Genomic DNA, 17,955 nt, shown 5'->3' with positions numbered 1-17,955 from the left:
TGGGGATTTATACGTGTTGATTACATGGGTTGTTACAGACATCTGGTGACAATTTCATGTCAGTAGTCCCATTAGAAATATGTTTACTCTCTGCCTTTCACACAGCTCTGTGTGCGAACAGAGCTACAGAACAATCAGAGCGGACTTGGATTTTTCAGGAGGGGGGCTTACAGAGACAGGCGCTAAAACAGTGTTTCAGACAGAGAGTGAATAAAGGGTATATTCAGACAAACGGTGTGAGGAAAAATAAAGCATGTAAACATGTTTAACATAGTAGAAACCCAAAATACAAGTATGAACCAGGAAATTAGCAAAATATAGGACATTTAACGTGAAACAGTTGATATGTTGGTGTCATGGAAAGGTGGCCCTGACATTTCTATCGTGCAATAAAAATGGGAAAATATGAATAAGCAGGGTAAGATTCTAACAGACATTTAGAATAGATTTATTAAGCCAGTCAAATACAAAAAGTCTCACATGTGCTTTTGCCTACAGCAAAAAAGGAAAAAAAGGGCTACAAACCAAGAAAATACAACTGCCAATAATTACAGCATACCTTTCAAAGTGCAATTCTTCTCAGTTCAGCTCTCACCCATCAGGATTTTGTTCCCTGTAACTTAACTAGTTTGATAAAAATGGAGCCTTTCCTAATTCATCTGTTCACTTTTTGAAGCCCTTCATCTGACTACCTGACATACACTATACTAAAGGAGATTTTCATGGGTATTCAGTTTAAAACAGTGGCTTGATTTGAGGTTGTATCTTTCTTTAAAATGGTGACGCACGCTATCTGGAGGTGTGGATCCCGTGTCTGTTATCAGGGCTCTTGAATTTGTGTTACAGCAGTTCACAGGACAGTCGGTGCGGCATGGATTGCTGGTTGAAGTGGATCGAGAGCAAAGCCAGACATCCTGGCAGAGGTTTTCCTCTGAGGAGCGGCTGTGTCGCTAGAACACTGGATCTAGTGCCTCCAAATACTGATGAAAGTCTTCCTCTTTCTGTTGCTTGAGCAGAATTTGAATGTTTCAGTACTAGTAGTGCAGATTACAACACAATGAGTTAACACGGAATAACTTTATGAAGAGGAAGACCGTCACCGCTGCTGCCTAAAGGTTTTGGTGCTGTAACTTCTAGACACTGTATGTTGGGGCTAAACTGCGGGTACAGGATGCAGTAAGAGGAGTATGAATAATCTGAATGAGTGGTCAAATCATCAAATCAATTGTGGTCAAGTAAAGTGTTGTGTTTAATGAGATTAGGTCCATCGTCATGGGGAAAATAAAGTTGTGTATGTACTGTGCATTGTGTATTGTGTCTGATACAAACATACAATGTCAATAGCTACAATATATTGGGATCACACTAACAACATAGAAAGAACAGCATTACTAAAGACAATGATTTACACTTAGTCAATGCAACTATCAAAACAGCAGGTTAATAAATAAATAATCAATAATCACAATCATGTTTTTGGTATGATACCATCAAAATTCATTTCCCCAAATTTTTGTATTTCAACAACCACTTTTGAACAGTTACACGAATGGGACATTTCTATAACATCGATGGTACTGCAGAAATTGTCATAAATCAATCAACATTCACATTGTAAATTCTATGATTCAATGTATCTATATAATCATTCATTGTTGGAATGAGTATATGCTGTCTTAGTCATATTGGGGAATGGCTTCCTGTAACCCTACATGTAACAAACCAAGTGTCAAGTTGTTACATATTTGCAGAGATACAAGCACATAGGAATAATTTCTGGAAAATAAGAACAATGTTAATTATTCCAACCTATTTAACAAATGACTTCAGTTCCTGATAAAAAAAAAATCTAAATAATATTTCATGTATATATTCTGAATAGCGAAGTGTTTCACAAATAGCCTTATAAAACGCAAGTATAAACAACATTACAATAGGATATCTACAGTTCAGTAGGAAAATTATAGATCAAATCACACCTTGTCAACTCAAAAACAAACTGATTTCATGCTACTACCCAGACTCCATTTGGTGGGTACAGTGATGCTTTAGTGCTTTCCAGGGTCAATGTTCTGTCGCTCCCTTTTTCCAAATCCTCCTCCTGCTCCTGCTGCTGCAGCTGCTGCGGCTGCTGCTGCTGCTGTTGTTGCTGCGGACTGATCTACAGACACACAGAGGAACAAAATTGCATTATCTTCACACTTACAAACTTTGCTGCTCCTTACTTTGCCTTTGAAATGAATATAGTGAATATTTACCCACTGTGTGGTATTATCTCATGAATCAATGATGATTGGCTCAAATGGATAATGATGGCATTAGTCAATATTTTTTGTCAAATCCCAGAATCACAATGAATTGATCCTGCTAACAAATTAAAAGTACTGCAGATTGACTGCGGCCCAATTCAAATCTCCCCTCTGAGGCCTTAAGACTTGAACCCTAACAGATTTAACTGACGTCACCTGGTAAGTGGTTGAGTGTGAGAGGCTGCAAGGGCTCCGAATTAGATAAATACAAAAGGAACAGCACTTTGCAGCGACATATCATGTTACTTTGACGATGTCAAAACATGTCCATGTTACGTTCATTTGTGGCTTTGGGACATTTTGTTTTACTTTCTTCACGACAAAGGCACTTAAAAATGTGCTGTTGATATTCAGAGCATTGATATAGCAGCAAACAAATATATGATATGTAAAAATATAGTGGAGTAATGGCGTTTTGAGCAGAGAAGGAAGTCATTCTCCCTCTGTTGTTGCAATCTGAATGTCTGTTTATTGTGATAGACGGTTCAGCCGCACGTGTATGTTAGTGCATGTTGTCGTGACAAAAAGTCGGTAATTCACATATTGGGGTGAGAGCCAAGTAGAGCACGTTTAAGGGGCCGACTACCTAATTTTAACATCTTCCAGGCGCTTTTCTTACAGAGTGGACAAGAGGTTGTATTTGTCAAAACAGCATCATGAAGCAAATTTAAAAGAAATGGTTGATGAACAAACCAGGTGTGTAATGAAGCCCATGCCTGTATTCCTATGTCCATCCTATGTCCTTGTTGATGTAGTGTCCATGTGAAAATTTCATATACTAGGCTAAACAGCCACATGCCAGTCTTCATTAGTTACCTTTTTTATTTTTTTAATGCCTTCAGACTTTCCCTGGTAGCTCCGTGTTTTAACTTCACAATAGTATGAATTGTGGGTAATTCCCAAAGTATACAGAAATTCAGACTCTTGGAAAGTGTGCATAAAATGGTAATGTTGCATGGACTTTGAGGCGTGTTCCTGCGAGTATGGACAGTGAGATTGGACCAACTACAAACACATTTTTGGTTGTGATGGTATTGACAATAAGAAAAAGAGTGACACCAGCCTTATCCTTTGAGTGAAAAAAACAGTGTACATAATGTGACGTATAACAAACATTCAGAATAAAATCTTGTCACATACCTGCATTCTCTGGTGGAGGTCTTGAACTCTCTCCTACCGCCCTGGCCCCTCTGGGCTGCGGGAATGATGACTGCCAAGGAAAACCCTGACCAAAAGGAAAGCACCTCCTTAGTTGAAATCACTTCATATACCCATTCATCACAACCAGCAGCCCTTAAGTCTTTGCCGTAACCTAACAATGGTTATTGAATGCAAGCGTGGCTAGGCTGAGCTACAGTTAGACCCTATTACATCTGCTTGTTCCTCCCAAAAGATAAGGGGAGTAGAGGTAAGAGAGAAAAGAGCCTTGTTTCCTCAGTGAACAAGAGTCACTCCAGAGACAGAGATAGAGGGGCCTTAGAGGACCCTTACCGGGGTAACAGGCTGGAAGTCTCGTACAGGGGGCGGTGCTGCGGCGGCTGCGGCTGTGGCGCCTGCTGCATTTGGCATCCGGGGAGGGAAGTGTATGGGCCAGCCCTCAAGGCCCTGCGGTCCCACCTGCACAAAGGGACCACAGTAGGGAGGGCTCAGCGGGCCGTTCACTGAGTCTGACGTGGGGTCTGAGGTACGTCTTTCCTGCTGCTGCCCCTACGAGGGATCACAAGTACACACGTGATCCCCAATCAGTGCACGGCTGCTACTCTCAGCGAGCGCAGTGGCCCTGTCATGGCATTGACCACTGCTCCCTTTCAACCCTACTGCAGCTGCCTCCAACTGAGAAGTGGGACTGTTCCACCTGCTGATCCCGTATGCACTGACAAATAACCTAGCTGGAGTGAGGCTCTTGTCCTGGAGTATTAATTTGTCCACTATGAATTTATTACAGTCAACATCTACGTGACTGCATTACTTCACAAGGGGCCTCTAGTCTGCAAGGTTTAACAACTCATATCCTATTATATGATGCTTCTCAAAGGCTTGTAGAGCAACTTTCAGTGAATGCCTTGGCCCTAATTAAAACTACTGGCCAAAATGACCAACCATATCACCTATCCAGTCTGACGGCACCATTGTTTAAAATGTCTACAACACGATCAGGCTCAGACCTGAGCTGCAGCCAGTACCTGTTTGTGATGCTGCATCTGCAGTCTCTCCAGCTTACATCTTTCTGTACGTTCTCTCTGACACTCGTTCTGTGCCTGATGAAGCTGAACCACAAACACACAATTAAAAAAAAGGAAAAAAAAAACATATCCCACATTAGCAGTTCAGTTCAATGCAAGAAACAAAAGCTAAAGCATTCTTTATCATGCCACATATACAGGAGAATTGCATTTCAGATTTACAATTATAACTTGTGTAAATTATATTTGTGCTAGTAGTTATATTTGAGGTATCTATAATCATTTTTATAACTAGATAGAATTGAGTTTAGATATTAAAAAAAGGAATTCCAATTGTTAAAACGTCATTGTTGATATCTTCAATAAGGTAAATACATATCCAACGCAAGTATGGTAATTTAAAATTCAACCAATGGCTGGTACTGGAATGATATGAACCCCACATATACAAAATGGTTTGATGATATGCTGGACATATCGAAAATATAAATGTTGATATCTGAAATGGGAAATTACATTTCCAATAGTCCTTTTTCAGCATGTGGAAATCCAAGTGTATTGTATATATCTGTAATTGTCATTCTTTCTACTGAAAAATAATCTATAATTAACTGATAGATATCAGTAAATCAGTTCTGACTAGTCAAAATGTAATTTCTACATGTGAAAATATATTTAGAAGATGTCACAATTATTTTATTAATATCTTAAATTAACATTTTAACCAGTCATAATTCCATTTTTACATGTGGAAACTAAAATTGCTGAGTCAGCCCTACTGATTAAATGTTAGGTGAGTATACTGTAAACACACAGCTTACCTGATTGGTCAAATTAGTAATCTGACCCTGGAGTCTCTCAACTTGCCGCCTCAAATCCTCTTTTTCCTCATTCATTCGCTCCCTGTCACTCCTCTCTTTTCTGAAGTCTTCCTCAAAAATCTTCACCTGAAGTTCAAAACAACTATTAAAAGCAGTTGAGGAAATACATGTATAATTTCAAAAGAGCTGCGTATGTGTGCGTGCGTACGTTTGTTGCATGTCTGACCTGTTCCTTTAGTACAGCGATTTGAGTGAGCAGTTCCTGTTTCTTCAGGTTATTGGCTGCATCGGAAAAGTTACCTTGACCAGGTGGTTGTTGGGAGGATGAAGGGGTGTGCAGGTTTAAGGCATCCTCTAAAGCCTGATGTAAGACAAAACGAGTATTACAAGGAGGGAAATTTCTCTGTGGAAGAGATGCCGAAAGAGAGAGAGAGAGAGAGTACACTCACCCTGTTGAGGCGTTGGATCTCCTTCTCCTGGTACTCCCTTTGTTTGCTGAGGGGCAGCAGCTGATCTTGCAGGTATCGAATCTTCTGCTTCAGCTCAGTGGTCTCAGAGTTGAGGCACTCCTTCTCCCCCTGAAATATACACACCCAAAACAAAGAACTCTAGTATCCTGAAACATTTTTCTTCTGTGTTCCAGTTTGGAAATGTTAGAAGAACTTACATCTGGGCTTTGTGTCTTTGCATTCTCACCTGCACATTTTCGATCTTGGACTTGGCCAGCAGCAGCTTCTTGTCGTAGTCACGCTGCCTTTGCTCTCGTTCTGCCTCCAGCTCAAGCACAGTTTTCTGTGACTCAGCCAGCCGTTGTCTGAGGTCTGTGATCTGAGGGATAATGTAAACCATTTAGTTGAGGTCAGCATTTACTTGAACGCACTAATCACAGCGCTGAGATTCAATTCACATAAACACAAACCAAAGAAAGAAACGAGCGCCGGGTTAGCAGCTCTCCGGTAAAGATAAACATCAGCTGTTGCATGTGTTCCGATACAGCCTTATAAATGTGTGAAAATAAATTACAAACTAAACCATAGCAACAAGGACACATTTACAAACACACACTGTTTTTTTTTGTGTAAAATATGAAAGAACCTAGTGACGCAAATGGATACATCTAGGGTTCTGTGGTCTAAACCCAAGGCTGCAAGGTGTCGCTGTCTTCACAGAGTGTGAATATAGGTTTGTTTGTGATTGTGGGTGTGCACATGCGTAGATGTGTCTCTGCTGCCCTCTGACTGCACCACAGGAGGAAGTCAGCGGGTACCAGAGAGGTGAGGGGAATTCTTACTGAGGTGTGACAGGCCTTGTGGTAAGTATGCTCAGATAGCGAGCTATTGCAAGATTGCACCTTTTCCACTGACTGGACAAGCATATAGAAAACACACACAGACAGCTGCTTCACTGCCAACTGATGCACACAAACATCCATTGTTCCTTCAAGCTATTTCCAAATTACAAAATTCCCATCTTTTAATTAATTCATTGGAAAAATGTGATACAATTCCTGTATATCATGGCTATGATGTCCAATTCCCTGACATCATTCTATATCACTTCACTTTCGTCTTTGGATACAATCCAGGGACTTTAACTTAAACTTTCAGAGGATTTCAACATATTTATAAAGAAATGGGTTTGTCTTATTTTTTACAACACTCCGTTGTTAAAATGTGAGCCGTGTTATCTTTAGCTCAAGCTAACCCTACATGTTCACGGACGTAACATAAGTAGCTAAATCTGTCCATGGGAAAAAAAGAAAAGAAAAATTCAGTAATTATCTTAGTTACAACATGATTGAGCTAGCAAAGCAGTTTAGTGTTTATGTGTGGTATCTATTCAGTTTGAGAAACTTCCCAATGTCTACAAGCTAACATTTAAAAAACGGTAGGCTACTCTCGGTTAAGCTAACAAGGCAGCAACAGGCTATATCAAGATAGGATGTTCAACAGCAGCAGTCAGTCAGGCGGGCCCATTTCTTTGTTATAACCATGCTTTATGGATGATTTTTCTTAATAGAAATGGTTTAAATTGGAATCTGTCCATCACTGATGATGTGTTGGGATTACATCACAGCTAAGAGGCATTGTTTAGCACGACGCGAAGATGATCAGATCGATATTTTCACGTTGCATCGATGTTATTGGATTGTTGATAATTGAATCGACATATTGATCTAGACTGATGCTCCTTTACACTCTGACGAAGCACATTCATTACTTATATAGTGAGGGCAGTTTTATAAAATACTCCATGTACTTTTTGTACTGTACAGTGGTAGAATGTAACTATAGTACATTTACTTAAGTACTGTTCTCAAGCAAAACATCCCAGGTACTTGTACTTTACATTTTATGCAACTTTATACTTCTACTCCACTACATCTCAAACGCCAATATTTTACTTTTTACTTCACTATATTTCTCCTACAGCTTTAGTTACTTTTCAGATTACAGTTTTTCATCCCCTTCATGTCTAGTGAAATATATGTTTCTCCAAATGTGCTGATTTTTTCTGATAAAGGATGGGTGTTCTTTTGTGTGTTGAGAAAATGCTTCGACTTCTTAAGCTGAATAAACTTAGATCCACTGAAAAGTACAATGTCACAAAGCTGAAAACAGGACTGTTTTTCTGACACCATGAAAAGTTAAATATATGAATACATTGTTGAACAATGATACATTGTTTTCACAAACATATGATTGATGATCTTATAGAATATGATGCACTGCTGTAGATTTAACTATACAAACAGTATATAAAAGAGTTTAAATGTAGACTTTAGTTTAAAGCACAACCTTCTACAGCAGTAAAATTTAACTTACACAGCAGTAATATTAATTCAAAAACATAAAATAATACTAAACACTGACAGGACATTTTAATACATAATGTATATTTTTACTTAAGTACATTTTGCTGATAATTTTACTCAAGCAAGGTTTCTTAATGCAGAACTTTTTTTATTTATTTTTTTTTAATTGTGATATAAGTACTTTTACTTAAGTAAATGATCTGAATACTTCTTCCACCACTGGCACTGTACATGTACAGTAGATGTATCCTAAGTGCTTTGTATTATTATTATATTTCATTTGATTCTAATAGGAAACAGTGTGTGGAAGTCTCCACAAAATTAAAATGGCGCCATGTCATGAAAATTCACAAATGTTTCTTTTTTTTTTAAAGTAAGATTTTAAAATGACAAGATGCAAATGTTTTTCAGAGGAATTCAGAGAATATTAGCTGTTAATTCTCCTTTAGCCGGAGGACACAGAGAGGTCTTCCCACGTCCTTCACGACAGCTGTAAAGTCATTACTGTACCTTCTGCTCAAACTGTGACTTCATGGAGTTCCACTGAATGTCCCACTGCTTGTTCACCTCCAGTACCTGCAAGTGAAACAAATGACACTGAACAAATAGGAAACTAAATACACAGAGACTTTCCCCTATGGCAAAAGAGGATGCGCTGTAAGAGCAAGAATAAAAAAACCCAACTCACATCCTTTCTCTGCTTCTCTAAAAGCTTGATCTTCTTTTCATAAACCTCTACATCACAAGGTTTAGTTGGGGTTTTCTCTGCAGCTTTTCCACTCTGGGTGCACACAAAACATTTCTTAATTCACAACATGCCTCCATTACCCTAACCCCACATGGTAAGAGTTAATAAGTAAGGAAGTTTTAAGTCACAAATTATTGAAAACTTGTATTTCTCAAAAGGGAAAAGTTTAAAATAAAAATGTATAAAGCATGCACATGTAACTGATTTATTAACAGGTGCATCTGTACATAATGACAAAATTTAATTTAAACTACCTTCTGTGGCGTGGTTGCCTCCATCTTGGGTCTTACAGCGGCTGATTCCTCCTTCACTGGCTCTTCTTTGGGTTCAGGAGCTTCGGTGTCAGGCGGTGCTGCAGATGTTGCTGTTGGTCCTCCTGTGACCAGCTCTTTAAGTTTCTGATTCTCTATTCTGAATAGGGAAGAAAATGAAAATGATAGTGATCAAGGTCGCTTCCCAGGGTTTTGTTGAAGTTTTCACACAGCTTCAGGATGTCCTTTGGGAAGAACCTACGATACCCGCTAGGTGCAATGACGCCAATAGAAAGCAATAGAATAATCCCCCATCCAAAGTGAAAGCATTGTCCATAGTCCACATCCAGAACAAAGTTGAAGTTATGTATGGGTTTTGTCACCCAAAGCAACAGAAACAGAAATTGTTTGTATTATTTGTCGATAATGTACTGTAGATCTCACAATGTGTTCTCTTGACCTTACTGCCAATAAAGATTGTGCTCTAGCAGAAGCAACACAAAGTCCAGTCAAATGTAAAAGGAGAAGGAAACACATTACCTCAACTGTTCCAGGTCTCTATTCCTGATATGATGATCCTCTTCCATTTTCTTTCTAAGCTCATTGTTCTCCTGTCTGAGCTGCTCACAGAGAGTCTATAAAACAAAAACAAAAAACAATAATTACATCAACGTATATTCATTTAACTTTAATATACCAACACAGGGCCAGAAGAACTTTCTTTTTGTTGCGGCAATTCTACAGCAAATAAATCTATTTGTATACTGTTAGAAGTTTGGTTTAGTTACAAAAGACAAACTGAATTCAAAGTACAAAAGAGGTACTCATAATCAAATAAAAAACGATCCACAGCATGATCTATTAGATTCATTCTTTCATGACAATGCCAATCAAACACACGTGTGACTGAAGGTTTAACAGCTGACAGGGAAATGCATCCTGTCCCAAACATATATAAACCAATTATTTCTATACATACATGTCTAGGACAATTTGAAGATTATGCTGGAATACTGTTGTTCCTGTATTTTACATTTTCAGTCCACAAACTGACAACCATGACTTTTATATGTTCCTGAAAATATAGACAGTCACTGCAAATACTGCTTTTCTTTTGTTTACTAAAATGGGGCCATAATGTGTTTCAGAAGTTCCAGGTAGTGATAAATATCCACTGGCACTGGATATGAATACAACCTCCTCTTCATGTTATAAAATCATTAAGATTTAAGATTTTTTTATGTTATATTGTTACTCCGTTTGGAAACAAAAATGTAGCCCTTGAATTATCACAGGTCAAAGTGTTGTATTTAATGTAAATCAGCCTGTGAACATAGAGTACATTAAATTTAAAATAGTAATAATAATAATTGAATCATGATATTGTTCTATATGCCTGTAAAACCATGTTGGAGAAAATATAACGTAAATCTAATGAGCATGATGGTTGCTTTGGCATTTACAGTCATACAATCGTTGGGTCGCATACCTGTAGGAGGGAAGTCCTCTGTTCATTCTTCTGGACCTTGGAGGAAAGATGGTGAAATTCCACAGCCATGCGACCGAGGTGAGCCAACAGCTGGTTTGGGTTGGACTCCTCTGCAAATATGCTGAAGGAGCTTTCTAGTCTCTTCAGCTGGCTGGCTAGCTCGATGTTCTCCTGAGGCAGGACGGGGATTACTCCTGCCACTGACCCGGCCTGGAGATACCCACACAGGTGAACAGTCAGCCACCGCTCTCAAGTTGACTCAGTATGCAAGCTAACAATTACACAAAGCATTTCAACCAGCACAAAACATACCGAAAGAGTCACAGTGCTACCATTTCTATGAAAGCAGCAGCTGATTTATCTGAAAAGTCAAACCAGTTTGTCCTGTTGGATCTACAATTAGTCCTCACAGAATAAAGTTGCTGATTATAACTCTAACCAAAAATAGTCTGTACAGGTGTGAAACTGTGCCAATAACATTAGTTCTGTTAACATGTGTGCCAAAAAATATTCTGGCAGTGTCCTGTTAACCCATCCCTTAGGATGCAGTGTGAATGAATCAGCGGTGTAATTCTAGTCAGTAATAATCCTGGACTTTCCCCTGGCTGACTCAGGCAGGAGCTACCAGTATTGAGTTTGTTTGTGAGTCACTGCACTAAGGATATGTTCACAATATTGAGGAAATTGCTACAAAGAGGAAATCTTGAATCTAACCTAAATAAATTACACAAAATAATTACTTTTGGGAGTGAGAATCAGGAGCAGTATGATATTCTAAACATATTAAATAGTTTGGTAAAATTAAAGATTCTCTTTGGGACTAAAACAATCTGTAATTGGAAAAATATTCATCATAATTTATGTCAGAAGAAGTCTGGTACGTACAGTCAAGGCATCTGAAGTCTTTCCATCTACATTGACAACCTCAAACTCTGCTATGGCCTCCTGTGAAGACAGAAGATTAAGTAGCACCGCTGTACGCGCACTGACCGTAATTGCGTCGATAAACTTAGAAGGGAACATCTAATGTTATTTATAATTCTGCAATCACCAACAATGTGCTCATGCCTGTAGCAAAAGCTCTGACTCACAGTACAAATTACTTACATTGGCCTTCTCAGAATGAAGGGTCTTCCCTAAACAGATTGTTTGCTCTTCCTTCTGCTCTGCAGTGGGGTGTAAACAGGGTTTACCTGAAATATAAGCAATACCAAAAGAAATGTTGATGCAAGTTTCAGAAAATAAGATCACATCGTATAGTTACTACACTGTCCAGAGGAATAATCCACAAAAATTGAAAATATGTCTACAAGGTTAAATTAATAACTGCCATTAAGTATGTGAGACCTACTTTGTGTCTCAGTCTGAGCGGGTCCTCCCATACACAGACTGGCAGCAAAGCTGGAGGACTTAAGGGCCTCGTTGTCTCTCACAAGTTCCTCCACTCGCTGCCGAAGCCTTGACGCCTCTGATTGCGACTCTTCCAGCAAATCACCTGCAAGTTTCAGCTAGATCTTGTCTCCATCCAGTAGCACTTCACTTGAATATCAGTTAATCTAACTTCATTTTTTCAACCAGACTAGATCTATCAGCCTGAACAGTCACCAAATATGACAGGACATGAGTTCAATGAGACAGTAGTTCTCCTTTGTTGAGTCACAAAAGAGACGATTAGGCTAGTCACATTGCATGCAAGCTTAACAAACTAACAATGAAGATCATCAGGTTATACTACATTCCACCTCATTTCACGACATTTTCTTTCCTTCATTTGTATATTTTGACTGAGGTCCTTTCATGTAATCTGTTATGGAAGACATAAGATGTCTTTGTTGGTGCATTAAGCTAAAATTAAGTAATTAACACCAAACTGGTATAAGATCACATAAGACGTGTAATGCCAAAAACAGCTGGTATTAGCCCTCCGTCCACAGCTCTGAGGTAACCATACGTCTTTTAGGAACCTACCCAAACTCTTAAGTCCCTTCATGCGCTCTCTCAGTATGCTGTTCTCCTCCAGTAGCTGTCGATAGCTGCTTCCCCCTCCGGCCTCCTCCCTGGCCTTGACCTCACTCCCACCTGGATCATAGATGCGGTATGGGCCTTTCCCTTCCATCGCCGTCGCTCACTTCCTAGACATGGTCCTCTGAACTGTGGGAAAAAGAGACAAACTGCTATTTTCAGCTTAGTTAAAACAAATGGAGTACCAGAAACTACTCAGTGAAAGATAAAATAAATCAGCTTTTTAAAAAAGCAGGGGTAGCTGACCTTGAAAGAAAACAAAAAGTGCTCATATTAACTCCTTTAAACATAGGAGTAAAGACTTGTGGTCGTCCACCCTTTGTAAAGAAGCACCTTTAACAATGAAAACAATCACATTTGAATCCTAAGTTAAGTTTGTACTGCTCATAGAGGTAGTTTGACAGTATAGTAAGTGCAGCATGATAGCAACCGACATCAAATGTCGACACCCAACTGTTCATACATAGGAAGAAAACAGCTGAATAGAAGCACTGACTGTAACCAGGGTGCAAAATTGGCACCATCTACTAGCCAAATGCTGGTAAAATATGCAAGTGGCTGGTACATCACAAGCCAAAAAAACCCAATGATATATGCATTTGTATAATTTGAATATTGCCTAGCCCTGACTGTACAGTATGAGAAAATAACTCCAACATTCGCCATGAGATTCTTGGTTCTCATGCTGTTACACTAAAAAATTCACTTTGAACCAATACTTATACTATAGCAATATTACAGCCACTCAGGGGTATAATAAATAGTGTGTCTGTTACTTCGTGATCGCAGATTAAACACATACCACCCACACAGGTATGCTGCTGTATGTGCCGTAACGTGAGGTTAGCCAGCTATAGAACCTCCTATCGACCCTTCTCTGAGTTTATAATTTATAGCAGGACGAGTGTAAACTACTGGTAAAGACCACTGACGAAAATAAAGACCAACCGACAGCATTGAGAGGACAAAAGCAGCAACAACATCACGGTAATGCTGCCCTGCCAGAGTGAAACCTATGTGTGCTAACGTTTGTGATGGCTAAATATGACAACTAGGTTATTCATATCCGAAGAAAGAAAAAGACAAAAGCAGAGGAAAAACCTGAAATCTTACGCGAATCCTGCTAACACACATATACCCAATTAGACGAGAGTCAAATACAGCACAATCTAGCAAATGGTAGCTACCTTGATTGGCTGAAGAAAGCTAATATTAGTTTTCGCTGTTGTCATGCAAATCGCTAGCAACATCCTCGTTAGCTGTCGGCTAGCTCGCACTAGATGACAGTGCGGGACTTCTTTTTTATCCACTACAGATACTTTTATCGATGCCGTAAAGTCAGTCATAGAGAGCGGAGTTAAACGAGAAACAAAAGAACAAAGAGGTGTCTTTTGTCTGGATACCTTTCAGCTCGCAGTGGCCTCTCAGTCTGCCCAGACATCTATTGCGGAAGTGGTCTACTGGTCTATGCTGTAACCCGGGAATTTCCACCTCGTTTGATGTAAACAGCGTTTGATTGACAGCCCGGCGGACCAGTCAGGGCGCAGCCCTCTTTCAGCGGGGCTGTCCAAGAGGAGGCACTGACCGTAATGTAAACACTGGAGCATAAATGTTTCACACACTCATATGTCATAGTAGAGATTTGACCAGAATGACTAATGGTGGACTTTGAAACACGTACATGCATATGCATGTATAACAAGGATGGCTTTAATTACACAATGATTTTTCTCTTGACTCATAAGCTAATTATTTTTATTTTACTAAACAACTTATTATTATTATTATTATACTTTTTACTAGCCGAAACTTACCCCTCATTATCCAGGGACAAACCCGACCATTTTCACAGAATTACTTTTTGCTTCATTGATAAATTTAGAGAAGGGGCTGGTGGGGGTTTCTGTGATTGCATCACACATTTCCTCTGAACTAGGAGGGCAATGAGGCCTAGTTCAAGTTACACTGAGCCTTTTAAGCTCAAACTATTAGGTTCACAAGAGGTATTTTGGTAAGAAAGATGCTGTGGGGTATTTTTCTTTACCCTTTATTTAACCAGGAATATTCCCATTGGGATTTAAAATCTCTTTTCCAAGGGAGTCCTGGCCAAGACAGCAGCATAACATAAGTTTCACATTTAAAACAAAAACAAAACACACAACTAAACATGATAAATCAACAAAATAAAACAGCATTAAAAATAAGAAAGCAGATCAGTGCTCAGAGTCAGTACATGTGCAAATTTTATTTAAAGAGTCCTTAATTCTGCTTTCTACTGATGAGGGATTGCAGTTTGAAATGATCCTGTAGTTGATTCCAAGATAAGGGTGCTAGATATTTAAAAGCACTTTCACCAAACACAGTGTTGGTTCAAGGAACATTGAACGTAATAAGGCTATATAATGTTCTTATTGTAATAAGGGCAACATAAAGATAACGCATTCATCTGACAGTTATTTTTCTTGATCAATTCACTGTTCAGTCTATAGAACATTAAAAGAAATGCTTTTGGAAAAACGCCCATGAAGCTCCAGTTGACATATTCAAACTGACTGTTTTGTCCAATAAACAGTCTGAAACCTAAATACACTTTACGTATTTATCACAACACTCAGTTTGCTATCATAGTAGAAGTAATATACTTTACACAGCAGTACACTTATTATTCATATTTGAGGATTAAAGAAGGACTTGAATCCATTATCAAAGACAACTTGTTATTTTTTTTGTCAATCAACTAATTTAATTAATTAATTAATCCTTTCAGTTCTGACTGCTATACATTAATAATACTTGGTTATTTTTTTTAAATAATACCAAAAAGAAGTTTAAATGGCATGTTTTCCTAGTCTTGATTTCAAATACGAAATAGATTTTAAAGCGTTATGTCAGCCACAGTTGTCAGGACTTTATTTCAGGCCCCTGACTGACAAAACATGAATGATTTTGAGCAACAGTGACATCTTGTGGGAATAACCAAACAGGTAATCTGCGGTCATATTTCTTCATCAGGCTGTTACAAGTATCAATTATACGGTTGACTGGAAGCACAAACTACCTCTGATGCTATTCAGCTTCTGTGCGCTCACAGTTAGACTGAGTAATATGTGTTTCTAAAGCTCTATAATGAGCCATAATTACTAATGTAACTACCAAAAACTCCTATATGAATCTCAAGAAAAAACGTACTGCTGCTTGTCCACAAATGTTAAGGAAACACCCTGATTATAGTTTATATTCCAGCATCATTATTACACTATACATGACATGATTCATGATAAATAAATCTAAACTAATCAGAATCACACCCTTGTTTTTCTTTTTATGTGCCCATCATTATTACTTCCTGTAAGGCAAAAAAAGTGCATATTGCATACACCAGTAATACTGAGGTAGCATGTGTTAAAACTGCTGCAATAAAGAAACCAGTTTAGAAATAGCTTATATAATTAAATCAAATGTATATAGTACCTTCATTATACCAATACTGTACTACTGTGCTCTGAAAATCGTACTGTAAAGAAAGAGCATCAGTGAGAAAACAAGAAAGTGTGGGAAGTCAGCCTGTAATGTGTAGGTCTAGTGTGTTTGTTTGTGTGTGTGTGTGCGTGTGTGTGTGTGTGTGTGTGTGTGTGTGTGTGTGTGTGTGTGTGTGTGTGTGTGTGTGTGTGTGTGTGTGTGTGTTTGTGTGTGTATGGTTGTGTGCGTATGTGTGTGTGTGTGTGTGTGTGTGTGTGCGTGTGTGTGCGTGTGTGTGTGTGTGTGTGTGTGTGTGTGTGTGCTTTAACAAAAAATAAACCGTACTTAAAAAATCTTTTTCATACATTAAATCTTAAACTGCTATGGATGCAATTGAAGTCATATGCTTCCATCCAATCTGCATACGTCAACAAAACAACAAACAACAAACAATAACATTTTAGACCATATGTTATGTGGACCCCCAGTGCCCCATTGACACTGGTAAAATGTGTGACTGTGTTCCTAAGAGACTCATCAACTGGCTACAGGAAAAAGAAAACGTACAGTTCACACGACGTGTCACCAAACACCTTGTCCTTATTTCTGGGTGCATAGTGTTTCCATCTCAGGCTTCTGAAATAATAAACAGGCCGGTGACTCTGAGCACAAATACAACAGCCAGAGCATACAGGAAATGTCATGCATCACTCAGTCCCCCTGGGTAACAAACTCTACAATAAACTAATATTTTTATGCATTTTCCCTCATAGCACAAAGACGGAAGAGTGAGCAGATGACATGTGAGAACGGGTTATTATCAGATTGAAGCCAACAGTGTCTCAAATATGAATATGCACCCCACCATCTCCTAGCAGCAGAAACCAGCAGCTGATAGTAATTAGTTCTGTGCTTCTCAATACAAAATGTCCTTTTGTTAGCCGACAAGTGACTCCAGCTGTCCTCTCAAGGCCTTAAACTAGGGACATCCTCACAGAAGAGTCCCATCATTATGCTCAAAAATGTGGACGACATGCACTGGTACCAGCTATGCTTCAATGTTAACTATAACAGGCTCTTCATATTACTTTTTAATGATTGAAAATCCAAATTTTAGACAACAAACAATAAGCCAGTGCGACAGTTTGCCAAGTACATTTCAGTTTATATATTTTTATAAATAATAATAATAAGGTATACATTTTATTTTTAAGCTGGAAAATAATGTTTTATTCTGTACTTACCATGTATTGAGCAACATAATATTTGCATTTAATGAATTACAAAACCATATTTACCAGCAGAGTATTTGCTTTGGGAGGCAATTCTCCCGTAAGTCAGAAAATACCATACAATTATAGAGCTTATAGCATTGTTTTTGGCATATAGAAATTACTATTTTTATTATGTTACGTTTCTAACTCAGAACAACAACACTTGTTTGAGTGGAAACATTAAGTTATTCAACCTTCCCTGAATAATAAAACAAACAAAGAAACAGACAAGTCAAAGCCGTAAATAGTGAAAATACATCAAATATTTTATTGCTACTACACTTCAAATGTTAAAACAAATAAACAACAACTCACCCACACATTCAGCTTGTCGGAGAGAGGCACTTTTTAAGGAAACTGGTGAATAGGGGGGAAGCAATTTCACTGTGAGACTCGGGGAATTCCCATAACCCAGTAAAACGGCCTGATACTGTACGCTTAAAGCCTGAACACAACCTGGTGTTTGTCCAACTGTGTGCCCTGCCTTTACTGAGCAAAACACAACACGTGAAAAAAAACTGAATGCATTGAATTCATTTTTGTACAGCAGCTTTCAGCATGTACACCACGCTGCACAAATTAAT

General features: G+C 38.6%; 1 protein-coding gene across 5 annotated transcripts; it reads right to left on the bottom strand.

Annotated features, from left to right (window-relative positions):
- Positions 1-432: 432 nt before the first annotated feature.
- On the bottom strand, positions 433-17,870 carry tnip1 (TNFAIP3 interacting protein 1). Of its 5 annotated transcripts, none has more exons than XM_083915143.1 (18): positions 17,687-17,870; positions 12,585-12,767; positions 11,968-12,111; positions 11,724-11,809; positions 11,502-11,561; positions 10,617-10,826; positions 9,668-9,762; positions 9,131-9,287; positions 8,817-8,909; positions 8,639-8,704; positions 6,010-6,141; positions 5,763-5,891; positions 5,540-5,674; positions 5,314-5,439; positions 4,493-4,576; positions 3,801-4,016; positions 3,450-3,534; positions 433-2,161 (listed from the first exon to the last, which is right to left on the bottom strand). In XM_083915143.1, exons 2-18 carry the CDS (start codon positions 12,730-12,732, stop codon positions 2,049-2,051), a joined length of 2,079 nt encoding a protein of 692 aa, XP_083771269.1. In that variant the 5' UTR covers positions 12,733-12,767; positions 17,687-17,870; the 3' UTR covers positions 433-2,048. The 5 variants fall into 5 exon arrangements, with proteins under 5 accessions (XP_083771269.1, XP_083771268.1, XP_083771271.1 ...); XM_083915142.1 differs by lacking the exon at positions 17,687-17,870 and adding an exon at positions 14,042-14,101; XM_083915145.1 differs by lacking the exon at positions 17,687-17,870 and adding an exon at positions 14,042-14,101 and having other exon boundaries at positions 3,801-3,926.
- Between the last annotated feature and the right edge of the window lie 85 nt (positions 17,871-17,955).

This window comes from Echiichthys vipera (assembly GCF_963691815.1).
Source record: "Echiichthys vipera genome assembly, chromosome: 6".
Lineage (NCBI taxonomy): Eukaryota > Metazoa > Chordata > Actinopteri > Perciformes > Trachinidae > Echiichthys > Echiichthys vipera.
This window is presented reverse-complemented; position numbering and strand designations above follow the sequence as displayed.

What these genes read in the sequence shown, in the direction of transcription:
- tnip1 (XM_083915143.1), bottom strand. Translation starts at nt 12,732, where the DNA reads ATGGAAGGGAAAGGCCCATACCGCATCTATGATCCAGGTGGGAGTGAG. An exon ending in AGACTTCAGATGCCTTGACT is followed by an intron (nt 10,827 to 11,501) that starts GTACGTACCAGA and finishes GGGTATCTCCAG; the next exon opens with GCCGGGTCAGTGGCAGGAGT. An exon ending in TAGAGAAGCAGAGAAAGGAT is followed by an intron (nt 8,705 to 8,816) that starts GTGAGTTGGGTT and finishes TTTCACTTGCAG; the next exon opens with GTACTGGAGGTGAACAAGCA.